Source organism: Bremia lactucae (assembly GCF_004359215.1).
Source record: "Bremia lactucae strain SF5 chromosome Unknown BlacSF5_NotPlaced_18_SHOA01000004.1_1233567bp, whole genome shotgun sequence".
NCBI classification, from domain to species: Eukaryota; Oomycota; class Peronosporomycetes; order Peronosporales; family Peronosporaceae; genus Bremia; species Bremia lactucae.
Window position 1 is genome coordinate 824,704 of NW_027152030.1, and position 12,944 is coordinate 837,647.

The 12,944-nt window shown below is 44.1% G+C and overlaps 1 protein-coding gene across 1 annotated transcript; it reads left to right on the top strand.

The window, feature by feature from the left end:
* Positions 1–990: 990 nt before the first annotated feature.
* CCR75_006995 (uncharacterized protein) lies at positions 991–1,221 on the top strand (the record flags this gene model as incomplete). Its single annotated transcript, XM_067965059.1, has 1 exon — positions 991–1,221. The coding sequence occupies one exon, from the start codon at positions 991–993 to the stop codon at positions 1,219–1,221; it is 231 nt and encodes a 76-aa protein (XP_067821770.1).
* Between the last annotated feature and the right edge of the window lie 11,723 nt (positions 1,222–12,944).

Genomic DNA, 12,944 nt, shown 5'->3' on the forward strand with positions numbered 1-12,944 from the left:
GGGTCGTATTCACGTGGTGAATCACCACGTGCACCCGCAACATCTAGTGTTGCGCGAGTAGAAGATACTACGGCAGACGTTCCATCTACCGCAAGAGATAACAGTGCGTCACCCTCGGCTGCACGAACCGCAGCCGAAGGCGCTACATTATCAACACCCCGCATGAATTTGTACTTCATGCGATGGAATTTAAAATGATGCTCTTGACCAATCAACATCATTTTTAAATTTAGTGGTCACATAGTGATCACTCCATCCAATGACAGTCAGAGTGATTGTCGTTTAAGGGAGGGGTTATGTAACGGGGTGTATCTTTACATGAAATTAACACTAGAAGGTTGTAAATTAATATGTTATCTAAAAGGTAGATAATATTTGGAGAACATTACTTTATATAGTAATGTTCAAAATCTTATCCATAAATAGGTATAGGCCATTATATCTTTTTATCCCGCAGACTAATCAGCTGTAAACGTAAACAAAGAGAGAGACAGATAAGATTTCAATTGCATGTTTAGTATTAGTTTATATTAAGTTAGCATTAGCAGATAGAAAGAAGAGATACTTAAATATATTAATACAATTATCATATAACGCTTTTTAAGCTAGTTGTCTTAAAGAGAAGTCTTCCTCTGCACGTACTAGTGTACGTGAAATAACGTAAGGCGCCACTCGCAACTGAAGCAGTGCGAAGTGGGTTTGTACTGAAGCAGTACAAGTCGTAGTGCCCCATTACAGCAGCCAAGATTAGGATAGAATTGCATTAGGAAACTTGCAAGGTAACAATACTTAACTAAGGCCAAGTGGTGCACAGCGGAGCCACAGCAAGTGGTAAAATCCAAGTGGAGTCCATTTACAGAAATTCGAGATGCTCAATCGTGGCGGGTGTTTTGCAGTGGAGCCAGCCACGACAAGCGCCTTAGCCCGGACTGCAAAGAGCAATCAAGCAGGAGAAACTCAAAGTACGCTCGATCGAAAGAATACTATCCAATGCAGCAGCCGCAAATGTGCCAAGTTGCTCAGGTTAATGAATTTGTAAAGAAAAGTAACGTGGAAAGATGCGAAGTTGTGAAACGACAATTCCAAGATTATGACTCATCTCGTTGGTATATCGATACTGGATCGCAAAAAGTATTTGACAACGTTGTAAAAATGGATGATAGCGATAGTGTTGCCGATGGAATTGGGGCCAAAGCGGAAGGTTTAAGACTATCCTGCTAGCGAATGTGATTGATGAACAAATGGCTTTTGTGATTTTGAAGCAACGTTTTGTACGTGCCAAGTGCGGGATGCAACTTTTTTTCACCAGGCCTGGCTTTGGATCAAGGATTCCTTATGAAACTGGGAGCCCAACTGGAGAATGTTTGGAATGACCAAAGATATTATAGACGTCATTCACACGATTCACGAACGCCACTTTTACATATTTACTGCTCACGACGTCGGAGAAAATCTATCAAAGGAGAACATCACAGTACCTACAAAACAAGTACTTGCGAATTTCGCTGTTGCTAAGGCTGTCAAGGATACCGAGTAATGGCATGAATGACTAAGACATATTTGTCCCGAGTACGTTCGTCTGATGATCGACGAGGTATGGCCAAGGGGATTACCCTCAATCGTCGACAAAAGGTAGACTCTGTAGACTACAAGTCTGGTAAGCGACGGCGCAAGACTTTCAGTCACACGATCAGCCTATTCAGCAGGTTAACGACATGTCGTTTGCAGATCTATCGATACCAGGGGTACCAATTGATCGAAGTTCTCGAAGGTTTTGGTTATAGTGGACGGTAATTCGCGTAATGCAAAGTTTTCCTACTCCAGTCGAAGCCGGAAGGTGAGGTTGAGCAATACATTGCTTGGTCAGAGCGTCAACATAAAAGTCGAACGAATGAGGTTATTTGTCGCGATTACGATGAAGTTGACCGAATCGAAGCTGCTAAAGTGGTGAAGCAGTTGCTCATGGACAAGGGTAAGGAATTTTGTAATGGTGTAATGGCAAATTTATACATGCGAAAAGGGAATCGTGCCACAAAAGGTTAGATCGAATGCATCACAATTAAATCTTGTTGAAAAGGGGAACTACACTTTATTCAATTGTTTAAATGTAGAAACCTTACCCGGGGAACTGCTCCTTATTTAATTATTTAATTTTAAAAACCTTACTTGGCGACCACATTTGTTATCCATATTAAATGGCATTTAAGCAACTAAAATTTTTAAATATAAGGGTATTTTGCCCATAACGTAAATGTACCACAACAACGGTTCTCCAACCGATGTGTGCCCCATTACACCCTCCCCCTAAAACTGTTGACACCGGGTGACAACATTCGCTTCATTTCCTCTTTGAGGTTAGAACCTAAACAGCTAACCGTTCGGTTGTATTTCTCTTTCCTTCGTCTCATGACAATCAAGCTTGAGTCACAGACTCTTAGCACCTTCCCCGACGATGAGGGAATGGTGGACTTTGAAAGTCACTCCCAATCAGAGGAGGAGGAGAAAGAGCGTCGTTCGCTCACGCCTTCTCCTCCGGATGAACGTCGGCGGGCCCCGAATCCATTTCCAGAACGTAGTGCCGCTGGTGTCTTAACTGCATTGAGCAGGACACGGGACCCTGAGTCCGACATCATTACGAATCCGCTCAATGAAGAGCAAGAGCAATAATCCTCATATGGGAAAGATCTCGTCGTCGAGCTGCCGAAATAGCAAAAGCTAAGGTTCATAGTGAATATAGATTCACTCCGCTTAGTGCGGACGAGCGTCTCAAAGAGATAGCGGGTCATACATAGCTTGGCCATCTGGATCTCCGGTGACCCAGCGAGGAAGCCGGAGGAGATCGCTGCTCGCGACGCTCTTCATGAGCAATACCATACGCCAAAGTTAATGACACGAAGTCAGTATCTGACGCGTTTACGTAATCAAGCCCGTGGGGCTTCGGTGACCTCCATGAGGGAATTTCCGATCGTTTTGTTTCCAAACGAAACAAGGAGTGAAAACGAAGTCTCATTTAAGAACTGGGTCCACCGGGCCCGAGTCTACGGATAGAGGTGATGTACATTTGGAACGGAAGATTCGCTTCGACTTTGCTAAGCTTAAGGCCAAAGGCCAATTACGAGCGGCATTTATGCCGGAAAACGAAGAAAGGCCTAGCCAATATTTCGGTGCTTCGGTTGACCGTACAACCATGGATCGAAGACGCATTGAGGCTATAGATCCACCCAATCCCACGTTTAGTGGTGGGAAGCGTCGTTTGACGCGAGTTGACCCTGAGCTTGGCGCTCAAAAACGTCAACGGCGTACGGGCAATCTTGCCGAAGAGGTACCTCGAACTCCCAAGAGTTTTCAGAAGAGGGGTATCGTAGCCACTTCACCAGATAATGGTTATGACCCTTGCGACGACGTTGCTTTAAAAGTCTCTCCACATGAAACTGAAGGTTCCTCCGCGCATCAAGCAGCGCGGGAGGGGGCCGGGATTTCGGCGGAAGCACTTGATGCTCTACGGCACGAGGTGCAACTTCTTCGTGAAGTCCTTGCTCGGGTTGAGAGCTCTTTTGAGGCAGTTCGGGACCGTCTTCCGACGCTGGAGCGTCAGCAGCCTCGCTTAGAGGGTCAGCTAGATATTCTCGTAAGGATGCAGCAATCTGCGGCACGACCGCCTGTCTCGACGCAAGCGCCTTCAAGTCCACGTGAGAAGAGTCCCGAAATGGCTTAAGCAAGCCAACGTAAAACACTGGGTGTGTACGCAGCTTGCTAGGAAGGTTTAGCGTATAAGCTAAGCCATTCTTGGCCACGACCGTAAATGGTCCAATAAAGCGCGGGCGCAATTTGGTCTTGAAGACCGCGGACACCAAGTTGGTAGGTAGATTATAAGCGTTGTAAAACTCGGTCTCCGACCATATCAGAATTGGTTCAGCTTCTGCCTTTGACATCTGCTTGTCTTTTTGTTTGTGTTGGCTTTCAGCCATCGTATCCCTTACATGTCTTAAGACACTAAATCGCGTCGCGAGAAACTCGCTTAGTTGTTTTTAAACGGTAACAGAGTAATCAGTAAGCCTATCGGATAATTCTGCCCCACCAAGCCCTGAGCCATGCAGTGGTATCGTTAATGGAACGCGTGGGTGGGTGGGTTTGTTGACATAGAACAGAGTATAACCTGTAAGGCATGCACAGCGTTTTTTAACGCAAACTCCACCACTGGGAGCATTGAACTCCAGCGCTTTGGTGTGTTAAACACACACACTGTGAAAAAAAAGTCTTTAATGACGCGATTAACATGTTAAGTTTGACCATCAGTCTGCGGATGGTCCGAGGTGGATATATCCAATCTGGTGCCAAGCACTCATAAAAATTGATTTTCAGAATTTGCTCGTGAAACAAGGGTCCGGATCAGAGACAATTGCCACTGGCAAATCGTGTTGTCGAAAAAAAAAAACAAGCGATTAATAATATCCTTGCTGTACCTTAACCATCCATGGAATCCGACACGGCCGCTAAGTGAGCCATTTTGCTCAAACGCAATAACACGTTCACATTTATCAGCATTTGTTTGTAACAGAGAACTGCCAATGGCAAAATCCGATGCGTCATAGACGACACTAAAAGGCCAATTTGGAATTGGCAAAGCCAGGATCGGGGCATGGATAAGACTGTCTTTAACTGCTCAAAAAACATTATGTTCGGTACCATTCTGCATCCTTTTTAAGGAGATTAGATAATGCCTAGCCATATTAGCGTAATTTCTGCTATATTTGGGATTTGGCAAAGCCAGGATCGGGGCATGGATAAGACTATCTTTAACTGCCCAAAAAGCATTATGTCCGGTACCATTCTGCATCTTTTTTAAGAAGATTAGATAATGACCTAGCCATATTATCGTAATTTTTGCTATATTTGTGTAATAATAAAAAAAATAATTGGCGATACCCAACCACTTAGGCAAATCCTTTTGGTTTCTAGGAACTGGCCAATCTACTATGGCTTTTACCTTAGCGGTATCCGCTCTAAGGCCTCGCTTCTCAATGAAGCACCCTACGAAAGGATTTTTTCTTCGCCCATAAAGGCATTTAGATGCATTGGCATACAATTTATTTGTGCGCATACACTGGAGCACTGCTCGCAAATAGTCTAGATGGTTTTCCATATCCGACCGACCCTGCTTCGCACGACTATGGACAAAGAAGTTCGTCGAGTTAAGTCTGTACATAACCTCAATGAGGGCGAAAACGTTGCGTCACTAGACGATTAAATGTTGTCGGGGCGTTAAAAAGCCCTTGTGGCATAACCAACCACTCCCATAACATACCGCTTGGGGTGCTAACCGCTGGAAGCGGGATATCACTAGCTCGCATGAGCAGTTGGTAGCAACAATCGGCTAAGTCCAGTGCACTCTACATTGTAAATTCCACCATATTGTTCTAAAGACATCTTTTCTCGGAATGGGGTTTGTGCTGGTAAAGTGACAGCGTTAAGCTTATTATAAGCATGTATATGCGCCATTTACCATTTGCCTTTCTGACACAAAATGTCGGTGTTGAATGAGGAGATTTGCTCTCTCGTACCATTCCAGCCTCCAGCATAGCACAGAAGCAATCGTCAATGACGTTACACTGCTCCCTTGGTAAAGGCCATTGTCTTGTGACACAGTATTTGGTTCCCGGAACTTAGTCAATTTCATGACGAACACCTCTATCCGGGGGTAAAACAGATGGTTGATTATTACATACCACATCTTGGAATTCCTTAACTAAGGATTAAAAGGGATCCGTAGGATCTTTAAGGATCGATGACCCATTTCGCGCACTAAGTGCAGCTTTTGTGTCATCCAGGACAGCTTCGTCGAGAAGTGACGATGAGTTTAACTAAACCATAGGTCGAATGACCACCATTTCGGATAAGTCACCAGCTTTTAAGGCTCGACTGCACTCACCAAAAGACATTTCGTCTAGCTCTTAAAGAGCATGGAACGAGGGGATTACCGCAAGGCTAACTTCCCCCTCAATGTTACCGGTTACACCATTTACAAGCGTATGTACTTGCTCACTCGTATTGCTTTGTGAGGGTATACACGCTTCGTGTCCACCCTGTCTTGGAGTGGAGACAATACGCCTCTTAGAGGCCGGGACATTCACGTCCCAGGGTTTTCCAGCCTGTATTGGTTCTATACAAGACTTGGTGTCTAATTTGTCATCCGACAAGGAGTTAGGTAATTTAACTTCCTTATTCAGCGAACGTTTACGTGTCGCTTCACGTGCATTGAAAGGGTTTGACCCAAAATGCCCTGGCGAATCGCCAATAGTGTCACTATTGGCACTTAGTATGGTGCCACCTCGGCCGACTACACTCGGTGTACTTAGACGTGCCGCTCCACGTATCTCAGGGATATTGCACCCTTGAGGTCCTGGCGAAACCGCCAACAGTGTCAATACTGACACTCAGTATGATACCACCTCGGCCGACCATACTCGGTGGACTTAGACGTGCCACTCCACGTATCTCAGGGATGTTACACTCTTGATAATTCGGCCTTAGGCCAACAATGCTTTTAGCGTTCAGTGAATCGTTATTACAACGAGTGTCACTCGACGGAGTACGTGCCGTTCCACTTCTTTCTGCTAACTCGGACTAAAAGTTAATGTTTAGCATTGGGGTTAATTAAATCAGACATTTCAATGTCTAAAACACTGACAGACTCATTCAATGAGCGGCGCCAATTGCGCTTTTGTTGGCTAGCAAAGGTGGGTTCATGACTCTCCAAAACTTTGCTAGGAACATTGCGCGTGGCGCCGAAGGTCTTAGACCTCCAATCGATTCATGGTTCATAGTGTTCTAGCCAGTCCATACCAAGGATGAGATCATATCACGAATCCAAATCAAGGACGAGACAGCGTTTCAAACTGTCAAAGTCTAGAAACTTCATACCTAAGCTCGATGGAACTTTAAGAACAGTGACACGAGTCCCAGTCGCTTAGCGAACAGTGATTGTATCACCTTCATGCGTTTTAAGCGCCTCAATGTATTGTTGACTTCTTTCAAGAAAAAGGCGTCAAGCATAATTTCAAAACGCTCCAGAGTCAATTAGAATTGATCACGGCATATCAAAGCCCTTTCAGTCGCTTGAGTGACTAGCAAGCCAGGCTTGTGCTGTCGCCCCGTGCCATTAAGCACCGAGCTAATTGGGACTAGGTCCCTGTTAACTTTTGCCTCCTAGAGGTTCAACACAGCCTAGGTCTTCCCCAGTAGGGCACCCCGCACCTACTGGGTATCGACATTTTCCCGCACCGTACCAGATCTTTGGTATACGTCGGAGCTGGAGCTCTTCGAGCTTTACGCGATTTCGTAGGGGGCAGGCCGGACGTTAATGTTTCGTGCTTCCGTACATATAACATCTACGGATGGTCTGGCTTTTCGCATGTGAGCACGGCTCCTAGCGACTCGGTAGGGTAATCGAACCCTTGTCCAGGAGTTGAGAACTCTAATTGCATCTTTGTATCAAGACCCGGTTCAAGAAGCAATTGTCGTAACAAAATTAACGGGGATCTCAATGACGGCGTAGCCCGGACGGAATTATTCGATCTCATCCTGCTACTTTCGAAAAGGCAGTTTCCATAGCGCTACGCGCTGAGTTCGACTTTAAGTCTGCTCGTGTTAGCACGCCTGTTTACCGAACAAGTTCTCCGAGCACATGGGTACCTATGGATCTAAGCCTCGTTGTGGAAGGAGAAGAGGCACTTCAAGCCATGGAACATCATATGATCAGGCGGTGCAAGCATGCTAGTCATTTGCTGTTTCAGCGAATCCCATGAGGGACAAATGTCGTTATGAACGTGCTGCACGATAGTGCCCACTCCATGGCTCTATCTCCACGTTTGGAAATGGGCATAGCCACCTTTTGCCGTTCTGTTAAGAACAAGGCGGAATTAATGGACATTTCCATCTGCTTAATCCGAAAAGGGAGATTTCCCCCTATTTTCCCTCAAATGTCTTCACATTTAAAGCTAGAGGGCGAGCCGTCGGCCCTGAGTCAGGTACAGAGATGTACCGGGTTGGCATAGATGCCGCTAAGTGGTCATGCACCTGACCGAACAGGGAAGCTTCGTATCGCGTTGAGGCTACAAGCCTTGCATGCAGGACCTCTGGTCCCTTGGAGATAATAAATTCCACGTGTTCAAGCCCAAATAAAGTTTTGAGCTTGTCAAAAGCGGCGCTTTGCGCTTCTGACAGTTCTGGAATTTCTTTATTTTTGTGAGGGTTTAGTCTTGTAAAGACTCAGGCGCAGATTGACTACGAGTGCTACCAGGTGTAGCGGACCTTCCTCGCTCCTAAGTCAGAGGAAGAGCTATAGACTCAAAGAGTCACTTGGTTCTATTGAACTAATGGGTATAACAGCTCAGGGAGTCGTACAAGCTATTAAAGCTTCAGGAATCCTTGTTCAAGGGACTCGGGGTTTGTAGAACCAAGTGGCAACTAGTGCCTAAGAGGATACACCTCAGAAATACTTCTATCTCTTACAGATCAATGCGCAAGCCTTAAAATGGCACTTAACACTTTAAGATCAAAAGGGGAACTGCACTTTATTTAATTATTTAAATCCAAAACCCTTCTCCGGGGAACTGCACCTTATATTATTATTTAAATCTAAAAACCTTACCTGGCGACCGACCACATTTGTTACCCATGATAGATGGGATTTATGTAACTTAAAAAAAAGTTACATAAATCCCATTTATCATGGGTCATTGGATAAAAGGGTATTTTGCCCATAACGTAAATGTACCACAACAACGGTTCTCCAACCGATGTGATCCCCATTACATTTATGACTTTGCCGAAGGAAACGATGACGACGTCGCCGACATTTCCCCAAACGCAGGATTTGATACTGGGTCACGAAGCTCAAGTAGCAATGTTGCCATGGAATCGAAGGCAAAGATTACGGACTCGCCGGACTTGTGGCGTGAGCAGCTATGCAAATAAGTATAAACGGAAATTTCTGTTAATAATGAACAGCGAGGTGGGAAGCCCAGTGAGACGAGAGACGATAAAAATTAATGGGATGCTTTTCTTCGAAACAGCTTCCTGCCTACTGAAGCGATGATGATGTGCATTGGTATCTGCAACGAAAAATGAATTAATAATTGCGTTGCAACAATTCATTGGTCACACGCATCCGCACCACATCGAGATTAGAAGAAGTCGCGACCAAAAAGGCACTAAGGTGGACACAAAGAGAGCACGTTAAAAAAAACTGGGAGCTTAATGAGTTCGATTACTTTGATAATTAATTGGTGAAATCATGTTTTCAGCATTTCATTCTGACCTATGCATGGTGGCATTAATGCAGTATATGTAAATATCCCGAGGACGCACAGTGCGGCAATGGCCTAGAAATACGCAAAATAGTGGAAAGAGGCGATGGAGGCGAAAATGGTAGTGCCAAAGAAAAGATACCTTTGGGAATAAATTCCAAATGTGAAATGCCAAATAGAAGAAAAGCAATTAATACTATGTGGGTATTTGACATTAATACGGACCATTTGGGCAATGTTGTCAGATTTAGAGCGCGGATTGTTGTGCGGGGCGACAAACAACATCTTGGAATTGTTTACATATATATCTTGTCGAGTGGCTCCTATGGCTACATTTCAATTATTTGTTGCAGTCTGGTACAGTTGGAGCTTTCAATTTACTTGCGACGTTTTGTCAACGGATGAAGCCCAGCGCCTCATATCGTGCTCCGTTACAACCTCTGCATGCTCCGGCAGCGTGTTGGCAGTCTGTATCCATGGACTTCATTATCAATTTTCCCGACGACGAACGTAAGAACAATGGTATTCTTGTTTTTGTTGATCGTTTCAGCAAAAATGGTACATCTTGCTGTAGTAACGGAGTCGATGACAGCCAAAGGCTGTGCTCATGTCTTTGTTAACACAATATTTCGACTCCATCGGTTACCCCGCGAACTGGTCTCAGATCGAGACCCTACATTCACGGCGGAATTTTAGCAAACTGTTTTCAAATCACTTGGAACACAGTTGAATATGTCAACTTCTAATCATCCTGAAACAGGAGGTCAGACGGAGCAGGCAAACCGTATTATCGAAAAGATCTTTCGCGGATACGTAAGAATTAGTGAGAATTGAAGCGATTTCTTGCCGTGGTAGAATTTGCCACTAACATTCAGCGAATGCTTGTAGAAGCATACACCGTTTTTCGTGAATGGCTTACGCCACCAACGTATACCCACCTTGTTTAAGAAAGACTCTTCTTCAGTGGGGGGCTCGCTCGAGCAAAAAAACTTTTAGCTCTTTCTCAATACGCATTAGCACTAATGTCAATGCGAAGGATACCAATGTTGAGTTAACTAACATTGAAGTGACAAACTCAGTAATAATAACAATGCTGTTACTAATTTTGACAACGATGCTGAAAGACTGCATCATAAACAATATTTAATGAGAACATAATACTCTCAATAATGAAGAGATTGATAGCTCCGCAGTGAGAGCCGGTCGCACTGAAAAAATAAATAAACCGAGTAAGCAGGTGATTGATAACCTGTTGGCTTGAGAAGCAGAGGTGCGTTTCGTACAGGATTCCATCGCTGATGCGGTGGACCGACAGAAACGTAGCTCTGAAAAGATGGAAGAGCAAACATACTGTCATTCAATGTTAATGACCTAGTCATATTATCTACGGTTAACCTAAAAAAACATGTAGTGACGAATGTGGGCAGCAATAAATTAGAGGTATATCGGCCCGTTTTTGTGTACTATATCGCCAGGGCAATGCGTACAAGATCGAGCTGCCTCGAAGGATGCGTTAGCATCCTACGTTCTATATTGGGCGTCTTTGCCCGTACCATCATTACGAGGCTTTTTCCGGATAACATTAGCACGGTCAAGGGAATCTAATAAAGCCTGATGGTCCCGAGCCAAGCATGATGATCTCAGATCAAAGCATGATTCTCATGAACCAGACGATCCACACTTTCCTTCAAGGAAGAGGTATTTTGACGAGCTGTTACCAGCTCGTTTTGAAGGGACTGGTGTGTCCTAATGTTCGCAAGTTGATCAACCGAAACTTACGCACAGTTTTCAACTTTTGCGGGAAGCACGGTCGACCGTCGTCAATAATTCACGACGACGGGACATATCTAATTTAAGATGATGACTCGGGTTCGGCGAATGAGGCGGATTCGATTTTCCCTTTTCCTTCACATCCATTGAAGGATTCGAGTGGTACGAAGCATTTCCTAGCTCAACGCTTCTTGAACCACCGTGAATGAAAGGGGTTCGAACGTGTTATCTCGTTCGATGGTGAGGGTATTCTCCCTCGCATGATAGTTGGGAAGCCCGTTCCCAACTAGCGCAGACGACGAGACAGTTGCTTTGTTGACGTAAGGCAAGTTTGCCTTCGCAGCGTTCGGCGTCTCCAAGTTAGGAGAAATGAGAGAGTTTGGATGGGCAGTAAAGCACCATCATCCTTTCTCATTAGCTCGCTGTACTCATCACTACTATGAGGTGAAGGTAGCGCTGTTGACTCATCGTATTTAACAATGAGACGCTACATCCTCACTGTGAAAGTGGGATGGTCTCTTCCGCCTCACAGGAATCTCGAATAACGCTTGCATGGTTCTAGTTAGCGCGACCATGGTCGCTCTATGGTGAGTATTTATTTCTTACTGTTATTCAATAAAAAAAAAACTCTGATTACACGTATGAAAGGGGGAGAAGGTATCAGAGGGAGGACTGTAGCTAAATCTTAAACCTTACCCCAGATTTATATCTAGCGGCTGCCACATATGTTACCCATAAAATGGGATTCTAGTAATTACCGAATTTTTAAATAGAACAAAAGGGTATTTTACCCATAAAGTAAATTACTACAACAACACTTCACCAACCCGATGTGTGCCCCATTACATAAGGGGATTCACATTAACGGGGATAACGGCTAGCGCCATCCAGATACTTGGTATTTAGAATATACGCCCGCAATATATATCGGTGCATATCTACAGAGATGACAGTTATAACTGGTTAAAATAGAACTTTATATTTAATACGATTAAATATTACATAAGGTTTGAAAACTACTTCTTAGTCAACAACTGCGAACGTGGAGCCGGATTACCGCTTCCGTGACGTCACTGAAAATTAAAATTTCTAGTTCGTTGAGTGAGGTCGCTTAGGTATACACCAACTACCTCATGTATGTGAGAGAAGACGGTTACGTACAGTGAGGTAGTTGGTGGGCACCTAAGGACCTCACTTAACGAGCTAGAGACCTTAATTTTTCACTTCCCCACTGTGTTCAAAAGGTGTGTGCTAGTATTGCGTGGCAGCTTTAAGTAGCGCCCGCCTACAACAGTTTCAACATCAGCTTGCCTTCCAACACGCGCTTGATCACTATGTATGCCGCTTCTAAGGCCGTTTCCTTTAAATTTGTAAATCCTCAAAATTTATTTATACTGTAGGCATCGACAAAAATACTTTCATATTATTGACTATGTATGATGTCGCTATACGCTACAATTTTTGAATTGCGACGGCGTGAAGCAAGCAATGATATTATGCTAGTTTCTTACGTATTATTTTAATTAACAGTGTGGTTTGCTAACGAAAGCAAGATCGAAGTCAAAATAAGCATCGATTCGAGCAAAATTGCTATGAAATCTGATTTCGATGCATTTATTCCCAAGATGATATGATTTTCGTGTTAGCCTACTTATAAGAAACACGGAGCAGTTAAATCGATCGTAGAAATAAAGTGTAACGGGGTCAATCGTTACATGGAATTAACACATAGAGGATGTTCATTTAAATATTATCTAAAACGTAGAGAATATTGGAAAATATTACTGTATAAAGTAATATTCGGAAAGCTTATCCATTGGTAGATATAGGCCATTATATCTACTTGCTCAGCGGCCCAGTCAGCAC